Source organism: Anser anser (assembly GCF_964211835.1).
Source record: "Anser anser genome assembly, chromosome: 1".
NCBI classification, from domain to species: Eukaryota; Metazoa; Chordata; class Aves; order Anseriformes; family Anatidae; genus Anser; species Anser anser.
This window is the reverse complement of record NC_139720.1, coordinates 182820479-182836133: the sequence shown is the minus strand read 5'-3', so window position 1 is coordinate 182836133 and position 15655 is coordinate 182820479. Positions and strand designations below refer to the sequence as shown.

At 42.6% G+C, this 15655-nt stretch overlaps 2 protein-coding genes across 3 annotated transcripts; one reads left to right on the top strand and one right to left on the bottom strand.

The window, feature by feature from the left end:
* Positions 1-34: 34 nt before the first annotated feature.
* On the top strand, positions 35-8709 carry MED4 (mediator complex subunit 4). The gene is made up of 8 exons (XM_083795997.1): positions 35-191; positions 2125-2191; positions 2534-2704; positions 3078-3135; positions 4075-4161; positions 5347-5478; positions 7946-8163; positions 8579-8709. The coding sequence occupies exons 1-7, from the start codon at positions 94-96 to the stop codon at positions 8116-8118; spliced, it is 786 nt and encodes a 261-aa protein (XP_083652123.1). The 5' UTR covers positions 35-93; the 3' UTR covers positions 8119-8163; positions 8579-8709.
* Positions 8710-12063: 3354 nt separating this feature from the next.
* NUDT15 (nudix hydrolase 15) lies at positions 12064-15020 on the bottom strand. 2 transcript variants are annotated; one of them, XM_083796004.1, is made up of 4 exons: positions 13877-15020; positions 13598-13788; positions 13198-13383; positions 12064-13055 (listed from the first exon to the last, which is right to left on the bottom strand). In XM_083796004.1, exons 1-3 carry the CDS (start codon positions 14026-14028, stop codon positions 13238-13240), a joined length of 489 nt encoding a protein of 162 aa, XP_083652130.1. In that variant the 5' UTR covers positions 14029-15020; the 3' UTR covers positions 12064-13055; positions 13198-13237. The 2 variants fall into 2 exon arrangements, with proteins under 2 accessions (XP_083652130.1, XP_083652129.1); XM_083796003.1 differs by having other exon boundaries at positions 12064-13383; positions 13877-15016.
* Between the last annotated feature and the right edge of the window lie 635 nt (positions 15021-15655).

Here is a 15655-nt window from a genome sequence, read left to right as displayed (position 1 = left end):
GCAGCGTAATGGCGGCGGCGGCACCTCCCTCCCCGCTGGGGCCGCCTTGCGCATGCGCCCTGCGCGCCTGCGCCCTCCGCCGCTGGCAGCGTAATGGCGGCGGCTGCCGCGGCGGTGGCGGGCGGCGGGGAGCGGAGCAGCACCCGGGAGCGGCTGCTGGCGGCGCTGGAGGACCTGGAGCTCTTGGCCAGGTACCGTGCTCTGCCCCCGCTGCTGACCGCATCGGTGTGGGGAGGTGGGAGCGAGCGGGGAGCTCAGGGTAGGCGTGTGTTCATGCTCCCTCCCTCCATTTTTTTTTATTTTTCAATGCAAATCATGCTAAAGTCATCATTCGTAGGTGGTGGTGCGTGGTTTAAGCCTTTCTGGTCATTGCCAAGGCAGTGGTAAAGGTGATCTCGGTGATCAGGTGGCCGTCCTGACTGCTATGAGGCCATGCTGCTAGCCCCAGCCAAGCTGGCCACCATGTTGTGTGCCACAGCTGGCAGCGTAATTAAACGGCTTCTTAATTATCTTCCTCCTTCCAACAAGAGCAGGAGCTTCCGAAAACTTTTAAGATGGAGCATCCTGTGCTGTCTGTGGGGCTGGCTCACTCCCCATGGCCACCACAGGTACCACAAGGAAACCATGCTGCTAAGTTGCTACTGTCTTTCTAGTTGAGTTCGTAACTAGTTTCTAGTTATTTTAAGTTTTAGAAGCTCTTGTGACACTTGGGTTGCTGGAGAATGTCCAGTCTCTTTGGAAAAAAACAGACGTGCTCTTTATCACAACATTTTTTTTTTCCATCTTGGTTCTACTATTCTACTGTAATGACTCCAGAGCATCCCTTAGCAGTATTTTAGGCAATCCTCCTGTTGATCAGTGGTGTCGCAGCCCCACAGGGCTTGGCCTTTCACAGTCATGGGTACTTGCACGGCTGTAGGCACAGATACAAGGCAACATGTCTAGTCTATAACCCCTGTGTAGTTTTGAATTGCATGTGTGGTTTACTTGGCAAACACAAGACAGAATTACGACCCACCACAGCATCATCCCTGATGGTGTTACCAGACCTAGTTACAACAGATTTTGTTTGCTTTTATCAGTGTCAGTCAGGTGTGATTGATACTTTAGTGGTAATGACAAGTTTCTTTATTCTGTAATAGTTTTAAATGATTTTGGTGTTTAGGACAAGATGCTGTTTATAGCTTTACTGGTGAGGGTTTTACTCAGACTTTTTGGAAAGTACCTGCTGTCGTCTTAAGATTATGGCCACGCTACTATATTAGTCGTATATCTGTTTTGAGCTACTTGCTCCAGCCCAAGCAAAGGATAGGTACTGTTCCAATGACTCTACTTTGGATAAATAATTGTTCATGCACAGTGTTGTACTTCCTTCCATAGCCTTAGAAGGCAAACACATTCGCCAAATTTATAGCAAGATGCCTTTTTGCAGCATGGTCTTGTTTAGTGAGTCCCCTTTGAGGTTCTTGATGGCTCTTCGTAGCAGTGGCAAAGTAAATGGGTACCGTGAAGCAAGACCAAGAAGTTTGTTTGAGAAGCACTTCTGACCTAGCCCTGGGTTATTACCAATTTTTCAGTGTTTGTGCCTGATTGATACACTGCTAGCATACCGTTGTGGAAATACCTGTTTTTATAGAAGTAGTTTGACAACAAACTGAAGATGTGTGAAAGCACAGATGTAATTGCTCTAAACCCAAGTGTGATATTTGCTCTGCAGTAAAAGTGGAGGAAAAACGGAGAACAAAAATAATGTTGACAAATTAAACTTTCGTGCCCTCTTGCAACAAAGGCAGTAAAAGTAGGATATGAATGCATTTGTTTGTGCTGTTTTTCCTCAGCTTTTGCTTGTGTCTTATGCAGTTTGGCAAGAACTTAGCGCGTTTTGAGTACAAATACACGAGTACTTCATGAGCTCAAAGAACAAAAAAAAGAACATTTTCCAGTCTGTGAAACTATTCACAGAATTACTTTTAGTTGCAATCCCTGCCATCACCACAATATAAAATTGTAAAATACTCAAGTACATGAATGCTTTTATAATGATATAGATACTTGGGTAATATGGGGATGTGAGTTACAAATAATGGCTTAGAAAATTGCATAAACACACAGTTTTTCTTTCAGGGAGCTAATTGAAATTTTGGCAATTTCAAGAAACCAGAAGCTTCCACAACCAGGAGAAGAGAGCCAGGTAAACTGACTTTATTAATTGTAGTTCTTTGTTTGGGTAAGCGCTATGTTTTACTTATTTTTTCCCTGTTTTAAGTTCTCCCTTCGTCCATGCCAATACTCAGGCCAATAGTGATGCTGAGGCTTTGGCCCTACTAAAAAAGTTCTTGGTCCTCATGTTGGTGTTTGTTTGTTCATTTGTTGTGTGCTTCCTAGGCTGTTTCTGCAAAAAGAGCAAAAATTTGGTTTCATTTTTCATACAAACAGAAATACTCTTGTGCATGTCAGTTGTTCTTTGCAGCACAATTGAGGGTATGTTGTTACTTGAGCTAATTAAAAGTTGTACAAAACTCTTGTCTAATAGATCCTGGAGCTGCTGATTCAGAGAGATGGAGAGTTTCAAGAGCTAATGAAGTTGGCAGTTGACCAGGGGAAAATCCATCACGAAATGCAGCTTTTAGAAAAGGTAGTAGAAAAGAGGGATAATGATATTCAGCAGCTGCAGAAGCAACTGAAAGAAGCAGAGCATATTCTGGTAAGTTCTTAATGATGTGTTTGCTTTTGAGCATTTACATGGGGAAAAAGATGGTTCTGGAGAAGGCAGTGTTGTGTTAGTTTGAGAAGATTTAAATATTTAAAACTTTGTGGGAGCTTTAGTGTTGTTAGTTTTTTTTCTCTCGTTAGTCAAATACTGTCTAGTTATCATGGTATTCAGTTCAGTTTTATAATGGTAATTTTCTTCCAAACCTACTTTATGCCTGTTTATTTTGAAAATGTTCCTTGAGTAGTTTCTCTCTCAAAGTGCAATTAAATGCAACAGTTTATTCACAGAGCTGACTTAATGTAGAAATATCCAAATGAAAGATGTATTGAAGTTTTGGTTTAGTTCTTTTTTTTCCTACAACTAGGCAACAGCTGTTTATCAAGCAAAGGAAAAGCTGAAATCAATTGAAAAGGCAAGAAAAGGTGAGTATCCATGATTGTACATAATACACAAACACAGATGTAAAGAAAGTTGCTAGTGAGCTCAAGTTATTTTTTTTAATATTGTCACCACAGATTTCAGATGCTTTGTCTATAAAACAAATTTCCTCTTCATTACGGTCCTGTAAACCTTTTCAACAGAATAAAGGCAGAATGTGCTTTTCAGAAATGAATTATTTTCTGTGTCAAACATATCTTAATATTAGACTTGATTTCAAGTTTCTTGACGCTCTTCTTGGACTGATAGTGGTGTATCTGCTTACGTAAACATTTTAACAAAGGCAAATTGCCTCAGACCAAATACTTAAATAAGGGAAAGAATTTTTGTGTGCAATAACATTTATTTTGTACAATAACGTATATGAAAGACTGATTAGATGGTGATACTAGTTTGTATGTGTATCAATTACTGCCACTCTGTGGCAGTTGCCAAGCTAAACTGAATTTTGGTCTCATTTACAGTACCTTTTATCATTTTGTCATTTTCCTTCTAAAAAATATCAAGGATTTTCATAAAGATTTTAGTACCTGTAATACAGACGTGTTTATTAAACAAGGTCTGCTACATGTATAATCTACAATTACCAAAAAAAAAGAAATTTTAATTACTACAGAAAATTTCATAACAGAAGTGCTGAATTGCAACATGGAAGAGATTAGTTTGTGTTGTTTTCACAGGGTTGAAGAGCATTCAGTTGACATGGAAGGCGTACTGAACTTGTGGCTGAAAAGTCAGTTCACTGCAACCCTCATTCTTGTGTAGCCCAAGCAATCTAAGCAGTCATTGCGTTCGAAGAATACTCTTGATGTTTGGCAAAATGACATTTCTAATGTTTTCAATATGACAATATCCAATATTCTGAAATAACTGAATAATGCAATCTCTTAAAAAATACAGTGACTTTCTTTCCCTTCTTCCAGGTGCCATTTCATCTGAAGAAATAATTAAATACGCCCATAGGATCAGTGCTAGCAATGCTGTTTGTGCCCCACTGACATGGGTACCAGGTAAATAACGTTTTTCTGACAATTTTTTTTAATAACAAACCATAGTTGGTATCTGACCTTACAGTGTTTTAACATAATGAAGTTTCTCACCAGTGTATATATTCTTTACAGAGGATGTTAGTAGTCAGTGGAGACAGAAGCAGGGCTTTCATTGTGTTGGGTTATGTTATGATAGATTTGGAAACTACCCTCCTTGTCTAAAATGAAAGTCTTTTTCCAGTAGTTGTCACAGTCATAGAATGGTTTGGGTTGGAAGGGATGTTAAAGACCACCTAATTCCACCCGCCCCTGCCGTGGGTAGGGACACCACCCTCTAGACCAGGTTGCCCAAAGCCCCATCCAACCTGGCGTTGAACACCTGCAGGGATGGGGCATCCACAGCTTCTCTGGGCAGCCTGTTCAGTGCCTCACCACCCTCACAGTGAAGAATTTCTTATAACCAATCTAAATCTACAGTCTTCCAGTTTAAAACCATTAACTGTTGTCCTATCACTGTATACCCTTGTAAAAAGTCACTCTCCGTCTTTCTTAGAAGCCCACTTTAAGTACTGGAAGGCTGCCAGAAGGTCTCCCTAGAGACCTTCTCTTCTCTTCTCTAGGCAAAACATCCCCAGCTCTCTCAGCCTCTCTTCATTGGAGAGGTGCTGCAGCCCTCTGATTGTCTCTGTGGTCCTCCTCTAGGCATGCTCTAACAGGTCCCTGTTGTGTTTTTTATGCTGGGCATCCCCAGAGCTGAATGCAGCACTCCAGGTGGAGTTTCTCAAGAGCAGAGTAGAGAGGGAGAATCCCCTCCCTCACCCTGCTGGCCACGCTGCTTTTGGTGCAGCCCAGGATACAGTTGGCTTCCTGGGCTGCAAGTACTCACTGAAAAATTGAACGGGAGCTGGCATCCAAGAGTACCCTACAGTCCTGCTCCTCAGGGCTGTTCTCAACCTGTTCGTCTCCTGCCCGTGCTATTTAGTTGTGAAGTAGTAGAGAGAGCAAAGAGACCTTCTAAACGTGATTATTTTTTTAAACGTACTTTTTGTGCCAAGTGTGAATGAACAAGGAAAGTCTTGTATTTTAACAGAACATGGGTGATGCTCATTGCTGATTCAGAGTACTTTTTTTTTAAATCAGGAAACTGAAGAGAAAAAGATAATGTTGGCAAGGCAATTGTTAAATAGTAATTTTTTTCTTTTCAAGGGGACCCACGTAGGCCCTATCCTACAGATCTAGAAATGAGGAGTGGCCTCTTGGGTCAGATGAACAACCCATCCACTAATGGGGTTAATGGACACTTACCAGGGGATGCACTTGCAGCTGGCAGACTGCCAGGTAAGAGAAGCCTTTTTTCCCCCCCTTACATTATTGTCAGAACAAACGTTGCTTGGCAGTGTCAAGTCAGAGTTAAAATAACAAAAATTATGGCCAACATTGTTCTGTAGCGGTGAAGGACTAGTTAATAGAGTTAACAGTTAGAAGTTGCATCGTTTTATTTCATGCTAAATCACACTGCAGACACTAGAACTAAGTCAATGTAAAAAAAACCTCAGTTGTCCTTCAAGTCACTTGTTCTAGATTGCTGTAAACTAAATGATATTCAATCATATCAAAAAGAAGCATTTCCAAAGCAACCTTGTCTTAGCAGTGGTGACAATGAAATTGTGAAAGCTGTATTCAGAAGAAAGGAGGTTTATTGTCATCCCCTGCTTTCCTTTAAGTTTACACTGTGTATAGCAACACTGGTTAGAATTTCTGGATTGAAAAGCCATTGGCAAGGACCGCTGGTGAGGCAGTGCCTTGAGTGCAGGAATTAAGGTTTAATTTGTTAATTGCTTAGTGCATTGCCTAAGGCGTTTTCACTGACTTTAGTGGGATTCATTCATTTATGCTAAAATATAATTTAATGGTAAATGGCAGTAGCTTAATGAAGAATTCAGTAGTTCTGTTGCTTTGCAGCATTAAGTTATCATGGTTAGACTAAATTGTGGAAAAAGTCCTAGTTTGGAATCAGAGGAGATCTGCAACAGTTCTTAACTACCTGTTAAGCCTATTGTAGGTGTTATGAGAAGCTTGTTTTCAAAAATTACACAAAAAATATTAAAAGAAAAAACACGAAACAAACACAAACAACAGAAATGCCTATATTGCAACTCCACTGGAGAAACAATAAACTTGGAGTTTGTGTTTCCAGTCACCTGTCTAATCCTCATGTCACTTCATAGAAAGTCAGTTGAAGTTCTGCATCATCTCCCTTTCTAAACCTCTGGCCCTGGATATAATAGGGAAGCCTGTAGGATTCAAGTCAGTGAGCTGCAGAGAAGGAATGGGGCCCTCAAGTCTGTTCACAGCAACCCAGCAGGGAAATGCCGAAGACGGGTCTGTGGTCAGAGGTGTCAAGATTGTGTCTTGTAGCATGCTGTAATTTGGATGTTTCCCTAAATTTTGGTAGAGCCCATTTTGGCTGGCTCCTCTGTGCTATGTCAGACTTGCTTTTTTTGTTTGAGTGTTGTCTCTGTAAGAACAGAAAGTTCACTCCTTAGGGCTTTTTTGTGAGAGGTTGGAAAAAGTGGGATTTGAACTCAACGAAAGGAGTTAACTGAATCTGGGTCTCCCATGTCAGGGGAAATCCTCTAATTACTAGACTGTCAGGTGAGAGGGAAAAACCTCATTTAAAAGGAAGAGACTGACACGGCATTTTGTGTAGGGATCCTCAATCTGTTGGTGTGTGATGGGGAGCGTCCTGAGAATGCTAATTATGGCATTGAGTCCTTTCAGAGACTTCTACAGAGAAATGTCCAGTTGCTGAGTCCTTAATGAGTCTGCGAGCCAGCCACTGGGCTGCTGGGTATCCTCACAGCTCCAAGGCTGTTCAGTACACACTTTTGACCAGGTTTAATGATACTTTAATTCTGGTGTTGAAAACATGGCCACAGGATGTAAACCATCAGTTTACAATCTCAGCTGGTTCAAGTGAAGCTGGCTAACGTCACAGCTGGGTTAAGACCACCCGGTGCTATTGTTGGTTTTCCAACAGCAGGCAGAGAACTGGCATACAGGCTGCACCGTGGCCTCACATCTGGTGGTGAGTCAGATTTGTATAGCTAGATAATGCACACATTATAGGGGGAAGAATACCCTTTACTTTCATGAGGAGTACAGGACAGGAGGGCTTTGGAAGTAGGAGATAAGAAGGAATAGATTTGAGAGAAGATGGAGGCAACTGAAGCCGTACTGGCTGGGGTGCTGTGGGGCATTCCTTGCTGACTGTGGCCCTAGTTTTGTAGTAGGACTGTCTTCTCCTTGGTGCACCATATTTGCTGTTGGAAAAAGGATAACAAAGGTGTTTGACCCAAATTGAGACAAAACCTTTAAGTCTAGATTTCTGTGATGCGCCTTACGTATTTATTTGTTTTTTGATCTAATGTTTTCATCTCTTTTTGCATACTGACGGAGGGCGACCATTTTCATTACTGCTGGTGCTTGTGCCTGTTCAGTCAGTTCTTATAGAGATTTTCATCTTCAAAGCACCTTTTGAATATGTACTGTTTTGATGTGGAGTGGTGAGAGATTGAGCCACCTACATAAATGGACCTCTCTGGCAGAAAAGGCTTTTACAGTGATAGAATGGCTCCGTCATGAGATGTTCTCTACGTGTTATTTGAGTGTTTCAACTGTCCTAGAATCAGTCATGTTTTTAAGATTGGTTTTAATTTTACACTGGAGTTCTGTTTTATCTGTATTACTCGATTTGTGGACATACAAAGCTGATAGTTTGATTGACTATACCCCTTGTTTCCAGACGTGCTCGCTCCTCAGTATCCTTGGCAGTCAAGTGATATGTCGATGAACATGCTACCTCCTAATCACAGTAATGACTTCATGTTGGAGCCTCCAGGACACAATAAAGAGAATGAAGATGATGTAGAAGTTATGTCAACAGACTCCTCGAGCAGCAGCAGTGACTCAGACTAGATACATGGGGGGCAGTATCCCTGCTAGACCTTTCCTGTGGTGAAGGTAGGTTGGATGCTGTTAGTCACCGACTGCAATACCCTTTTATTCTGCTGGCAGTCCCGCGCAAGGAGAAGATACAGCTGGCTCAAGAAAAAAAAGGGTGACTGATTTCAGATCATGGACTTGAGATTTTTTTCCCCCATTAGATGCTCAAGTAAAATGGGAGCTTTCTGCTGGAGGAGCGAAGGCAAATTTCCAGTGATTATGTAAATGTGTGAATGTGTATGTATGCAAGAGATGCGCACGTGTATATAAATATTTACTATACGCTAGATGACAAAAGTTCCTGGGAAAAAAGGTGTAAGGGGAATCCCCTTGTATGTTTGTTAGTAACTTTACTCTTTTGATGATAGCCTTTTCTATGGCACAGAAATGAGGCATAAAATTTGTAATTTTAATATCTTTTTTGTTACTGCAGAAATCCATGTTCTTGATCGTCTACTGTGTTCTGAGAACAAAAACACGGCAGCAAGGTGCAAAAAAAAATGTTTGTAATTATTGTAATATATAATGAATGGTTTGTCATAAATAAATTCACCTTTGATGCTACTTTGTTGCATTTTGCAAACTTAAATCTCAGATGTGGTAACTTCATTAGTCAGCACATTTTGTGCCAGTATTTTTGTGATTTCTGATTGAGTTTCAGAAGTTTGTATTCCATTTTCCCCTTTGCAAAGCGCCATGTCAGTATTAAAAGCAGCTGAGCAGTCAGCAGCTGAAAGCCTCTCTTTTCCAGCTGAGCTTAGCAGGTACACACCTAACAGTGCGGATCCTGAGGCAGTGATGTAATGTGCCTGTTTGCAAGACCTCACTGATACTTTTGGTCAGGCATCCTGGGATCCTGGAGATGGTGTGTTGGGTTTACGTGGCAAGGTTTTGGTAGTGGGGGGCCTCAGGGGTGGCCGCTGTGAGAAGAATCCAGCAGCTGCCCCATGTCAGATAAGGGGCAGTTTCAGCCAGCTCCAAAGGGACTTGCTTCTGCCCAGAGCCAAACCAGTAAGTGAAGTTGTTTGCACCTCTGGGAGAGCAGATTTAAGAAAGGGGAAAAAAACAAACAAACAAACAAAAAAACAAACAAACAAACAAAAAACTGTGCAACAGCAGCTGGGAGAGAGGAGTGAGAAGCAGCCCTGCAGCCCCCAGGTCAGTGCAGCAGGAGGGCAGGAGGTGCCCCAGGCAGGCAGCAGCAGTTCCCCTGCGGCCTGTGGAGAGGCCCCTGGTGGAGCAGGCTGTCCCCCTGCAGCCCACGGGTCCCACACGGAGCAGATCTCCACGCTGCAGCCCGTGGAGGAGCCCCCGGTGGAGCAGGTGGATGTGGCCTGGAGGAGGCTGCGGCCCATGGAGAGCCCCCGCAGGAGCAGGCCCCGGGCCAGAGCTGCAGCCCGTGGAGAGGAGCCCACGCAGGAGCAGGGGCCTGGGGGGAGCTGCTGAGTCTGTTTTGCCTGTGATGATAATTGTTGAGTGATCTCCCTGTTCTTAACTCTTGAGCCCTTTCCATCGTATTTTTCCCCCTTTCACTTTGCAGAGGGTGAGTGAGAGAGCGGTTGTGGTGGAACCGTACTGCCCAATGGAGTAAAACCACCACAGATAGCATGCTTTGGGGCACGCTGCAGGTTCAGCTACTTTCAATTCAAAGTACTCACAGATTCGTTATTCTTGTCACCTATAATCTTTTTGCAGTCCTTAGAAGCTAATTTGTTTACCTCAGCAGCTGTACTTCCTGCCTCAGCTATAGCGTTCTTTCATCTTTCCAAAGTCACTTCCCTTGGCTTTCCTTTCCTTGTTCTGTTTTGCTTAGGGAGTCATATGATGACAGCCACTTTTATTTTTCCAATTTTATCAGAAAGTTGCTTATGCAAACTGTTGCTTGTGCCAGTTAGAGGTTCCTCCCCTGCAACAAGGCTACCAGAAGCACAGATCAGAATTATCTCTACTTTTTTGTATTCCTTGCAGGAAATTCTGGTAATCAAGTCCTTCCTTATTTGCTTAGACAGTCCTTCAGTGATGTCAGTAATGCTACCACACGACCAACACATGTATGAGTCCCATGGGGATGTGGAAATGAAAACGACCTCTTCGGTTAGGTTCAGTCACGTAACATTGGGCAGTGTTTTTTATTTTAAAAGGGAGAGGGGGAATTTGGTTTTGTCTTAGCTACTCCTTTGGAAATATTTTCAGTTTCTAAGATTGCACCTCTATTGTGCAGTCTGAAGTGATGCATATACATAGATATTTTAACTTCTATGCAACTTTCATCTTTTTCTCTTTGGTGTTTACTCCTCCTATGTCTCTACAGCTTTACTATTTCCCCTTTAATTTATGTTAATCCAAATGTGCTTGGCCTTTCTTAATCACATTAATCAACCTTGCTTATCCCTGTTCACATTTTTCTTAAACATGCATGATTAAAATCATACATAATATTGCAGACTGCACTTTTCTTGCTGTTTTGTACCATGGGATTCGTGTTTTTTTCTAAAGACACCGCCTTTAACACGGTACAACACAGCCACAGCTCACCAGTCTCTTTCGTCTTCTTTAGAAGCATTTTTTTCTTGGAATGAAATCCAAATAGAAATAATTAATACTTGTGGGAAGTGTAGTGTACGGTCAGCCCGAAAAGTCTGATATGTCCATATGTGATTCACTAACTGAAATATTGTGAAGTTAGATGATTGTTTCCAGATATAAATAAGAAGGAACAGAAGCAAGACTCAAGAAATGACCACACGTTTTCCTGGGTTGTGTATTAAAGGATTAAATGGGACCAGTAGGTTACATGTAAGAAATAGGTAAGAAGTCAGCTCTTCCCACTGGCCACGTCAGTACATAAAAAGAGACTTGGCATTTAAGTTGCATCCTAGATAAACAGTTTCATTGCATCAGTGCTCCAAACTATGTACTTACTGTTCAGCAGCATTTTTCTGAAAGGTGGGTAACTGTAATGCCGCAGTTGAGGTGAATCCTGTCTATGACAAGCAATTTAACAAACCACAAAGGTTTAACTGCATGTTGGTATTCACTTGCTTAAATGTACCAAAAATCAAATTAAACCTAAAATTTAGTTTAAAGGAGCAAGTTTGAAGAGCTTGAAAGACCAAGCATCGAATTTTTGGGTGTGTGGGAGGGTGTGTGGTGCGGGAAGTGCAGATGCCAAACGCATTCAGAACAAGGCAAGCCAGGGATTGTTGACAACTGATTGTGGTAATGTGCTGTCATTTAATCAGTCTGCTTAGCAAGGATACACTAATTGACATATGGAGATGTTGTCTGTCCTAATTTCAGTAACTACTTGCATATTTATAACACATGGAGTGAATATAGCCGTTAACTGTAACGAAATATTTATTACAATACAAACAATTTTACAGTGACCTGGGTTTTCCCACCAGGACTTAGATACCTTCTAAAATTTAAAACAGCACTAAATTGTTTGAATTACTCTTTTTTTCATTATTCTTTGGGACAGATGGGCTGGACATCTGTCGACTTCCTACAGCCTCTTTGTTGACAGCTGAATAGAATAATTTTCAGTGTACATTAAGTTGCTTTTGGGATGAAAATCTCCACTTTTGAATTCAACAGAAAAATGTTCTGTACAAAGATAGGGCTGTGAAGAAAGTTTCATTGATATCTTCCATTTCAAAACTGCTTTTTAACCACATCTACTTTCTTAGCTTCACAGAGAATCTGTCGTAAGGGAAGTTGCCCATAGTTAATGCTTTGAATTCAACATAGGAGGCTTGCAATTATCATTAGCACCCTTACACTTTGTATCACTCTGCCTGTTTCACAGGAGAAAAACTTTCTTAAATGGAGATGGCTCTGCGTAAAGTAAGGAAAAGCTTTAACCATTCAATCTCATTTCCTTTAAGAATTGGTGAGTCAATTCCAATTTCAGACAATTTTAATCTTCCAATATTGTGTTTATTTAAAAGAAATTAAATGCATCTCAGATCATTTTTACAATGAGTATATCTAAAGGAAACAAAAATGTGTTCTAAAAGAACCCTAAAGAGAAAAAGATCAAAGCAATTCTGATTTTTTTTATTTGTAGTCCATCCTTCTTCAAAAATTAATGGCTGAAATCCTAATGACCAGATAGAAAAGAACCAAATTCTGTTAGATGGTAGAAAAATAACATTTAAATTCATTGGTTTTGTGTGTGTATGTATGTTCCTTCATTCTCTACCAATTTAATCATCTGTTCACATCATCCTGAAAATTAAGAATTCTATCAAATCCCAGTAGCCATAAAAAATGACACCCAACCATGCTGTGTAAAAGCGGCAACCCTCTTCAGCAAAGAAGCGCACCTGTCTGACATAGTTACAGCTATAAATGAGGTTAGTTTTCACAACGTTAGTTACGTCAGCCTGGTAGAACACTGTAGGCACCTCTCCAGTAAGGTGTTAAGTGCTATGATCAGAAGTGAACATCAACCACAGGTATCTTTAACACTTCTGCAGATGAATTCTCACGTCACTGAGGTTGCCAACAGACCTCTGTGAAGGTAGGAAGGCAGGAAGGGTCAGAGAATCTTCATTCCCCGCCAGCCAGGGCAACCTTTTCATGTTTATAATACTGTGCTTTTCAACTGTCTGCAGGAAAACAAGGTATTCTCTGGAAAATGTGATTTTTCTTCAGTAGGGACGTTGACAGTACGTTAACTGAACTTAGGAAACAAGGCAAAGTTTAGAAATTGGTCCAAGATTTATAATTAGAGGAAAGCAGCACGATGTACCATATAGCTTTACACTGAAAGCAAGACAGTGGCTTAAATCAGCTTCACTTAGGCACGATGCTATAACCGTTCCCAAGCTTCTCCGAATGGTTTTGGTGACTTCCGAAGGGCTATCCATCTACGTGAAGATGTACCAGATAAAATCCTATGACTTTTATAGAAAAGAAAACATTAATCATTAATAATGTTTGTTGAATTGCTCTCTCTCAAGGGAGCCCTCAAGGAATGACAACTGGGGTGGAAGCGCTGGAACACCGGGCAGTTTTTGGCTTTGCTAAGGGTAGTATTTTCACCTGGGTGATGTTAGCATGGTAGAAATAAAGCAGCTCCATCCTAGGCCAGCTGGTGGCTCCCCGTGTACCCCTGCAGGTGATCGAGCTCTTCGCTGAAAGGATTGTAACCCTGCTCCCTTAAGCACCGCAGGGCCCAGAACAGCTGCTCCGCCGGGGGGAACTCATCCCACCTCACCCATTCCCATCCTGTAGAAAAAATAAAATAAATAAAATAAAAAATAAAAATAAACGAGCAAAATGGGATGGATGCAGGGAGGGATGCATCCCTCCTGGGTTCCCCCCCAGCGCGCCAATTCTCGATGGCCACGCCCACTCTCAACGACCACGCCCACTCTGATTGGCCCCGCCCACCCAACGTGGCCCCGCCCCCTATATAAGGCCCCGCCCCCGCCCCTCTCACCCTCATTCTTGTCCGGCTCGCTGTTGCGCGGCTCCGCCCCCGGCTCCGCCTCCCCCTTCATGAGCACGGTGACGTAGTGGTAGCCGGCGGCCGGGCAGGCGGCGTTGACGGCGGAGGCGAAGCGCACGTTGCGCAGGCGCAGCGCCGCCTCCTCCCGCGCCTCGCGGGCGGCGCACTCGGCCAGGCTCTCGCTGAGGGGAAGGGGGGGGAAACCGTGAGGAGGGCGGCGGCTCCCTCCGAGGACGGCGGCCCCCTCCCCGGCTCCCCGCGGCCCCCTACCCGAACTCGAGGTGGCCGCCGGGCAGCTGGTACATGCCGCCGCCCAGCCGGCCCTTCCTCTTGCCCAGCAGGACGCAGTTGGGGTGCGCGGGGCTGGTGATCACCACCCCGACGCCGACGCCCGGCCGCGGGGGTTGAGCCGCGTCGCCCATGGGAGCCGCGGGGGGGGCGGGGGGGGGCTGAGAAGATGGCGCTGCTCTTCCTCCTCCTCCTCCTCCTCCTTCTCGTGAGGCCTGCGTGTGCGCATGCGCTCCCCCACAGGGAGGGGCGCGGCTCCCTGAGGCGGAGCCTCCACAGGGCCACCCCTCGGCTTCCCCCTCCACAGGAGTCAAGGACGGGGAGTTGAGCTTAAAACGCTTCCAAGGCAGGCAAATCGGGGCCTTCCTAAAACAAACATGAAAATCCTACATGCATACACATCCACTTACTACAATCAGTGCCAAATGTTCTCCAAATTAAGTGTTAAATGTTTAAATGTTCTCGAAATTAAGTGGCTTGGTATGTTAGCCCATGGTTTCAGCTGGGCAAGAGTCAATGAGAAATTACTTAAAACAAAATTACAACCATAGTTAAGCAGAAAAACAGTTCCTTACTAATAAAATTGAAGAAGAAATCAAAATCTGTTCATGCAAACACTTTTACCTTCATTTTCCCTTTTTTTGTTACAGAATGACTATGCAGCATATAAGAAAAAAATATTTATTTATTTAACTTATGTATTTAACGTATATTTCTTACAACTACAATATTTCCCAGGCTAAGATTTCCCACTTCACTAGCCCATTTATCACAACAAGGATATGAAGTATTTTATCTTTGCAGGACTTCAACATAGTTTGTTTGTTTTTGGTTTTTTTTTTGTAAGGTTTTGAAATGCACTTCTATACAGATGTTTTTATTTATTTATGAAGGTGATGTGGCCAAATTGACTGAAAAGTGGGCACTACTTTTAGTGGGATTTGTTTAGTTGCCTGAACTGGATCGGTATGGCATCAAGCGAGCCCCAGTGTTGGCATGCAGGAAATGTCAGGAGTATGTGGCTGGGTTGTCTTAGAAGTAAGGCTGCCCTTTAACAGTAGTTGGCAGTTTTATTTAGCTGTAATGTTTGTTTAGCCCACACCCTGAATGACAGGCATTAGTACATTAATAATAATAATAAAAAAAATGGGCAAAATCCCAAGCTAAGTGGCTTTGTAAACTGAGCTCATTCATTTATATCTTGTCTTCCAGTACAGCTTGAGTGTCTTATTCTCCAGGTTAAATGTCAGTCAGTTATGTCATTTGCGTGTTGACAAGATGATAATCTTAAAAAAAGAAGACTCCTCCTCCATTAAGCTCATTCTGGTAGAGTAACTCCTCCTCCATTAAGCTCATTCTGGTAGAGTATATTAAAACACCAGCACTACATCAACAAGAATGAAAACATTATTTGTGTCAAAAGTAAACCATTTTCATGTATCTTACTCCAAACAGCATTTACAAATGAGTTTGAGGGTGGCCCACTATCATTCTGCTCATATCATTTAACATACAAAAAATACTCATATGATCATTATGCTTGTTGGAATGGTAGCAGGATGCCATTTCTTACAAATATTTTACTATATGTGTAACATATATAAAAACCAAACCAAAACAAAACCAACACAGAATCATAGAATGATTTAGGTTGGAAGGGACCTTAAAGATCATCTATTTCCGATTGCCCCAGCCCAGATGAAGGACCTTGCACTTGGCCTTGTTGAACTTCGAGGTTCACACAGGCCCACCTCTCAAGCC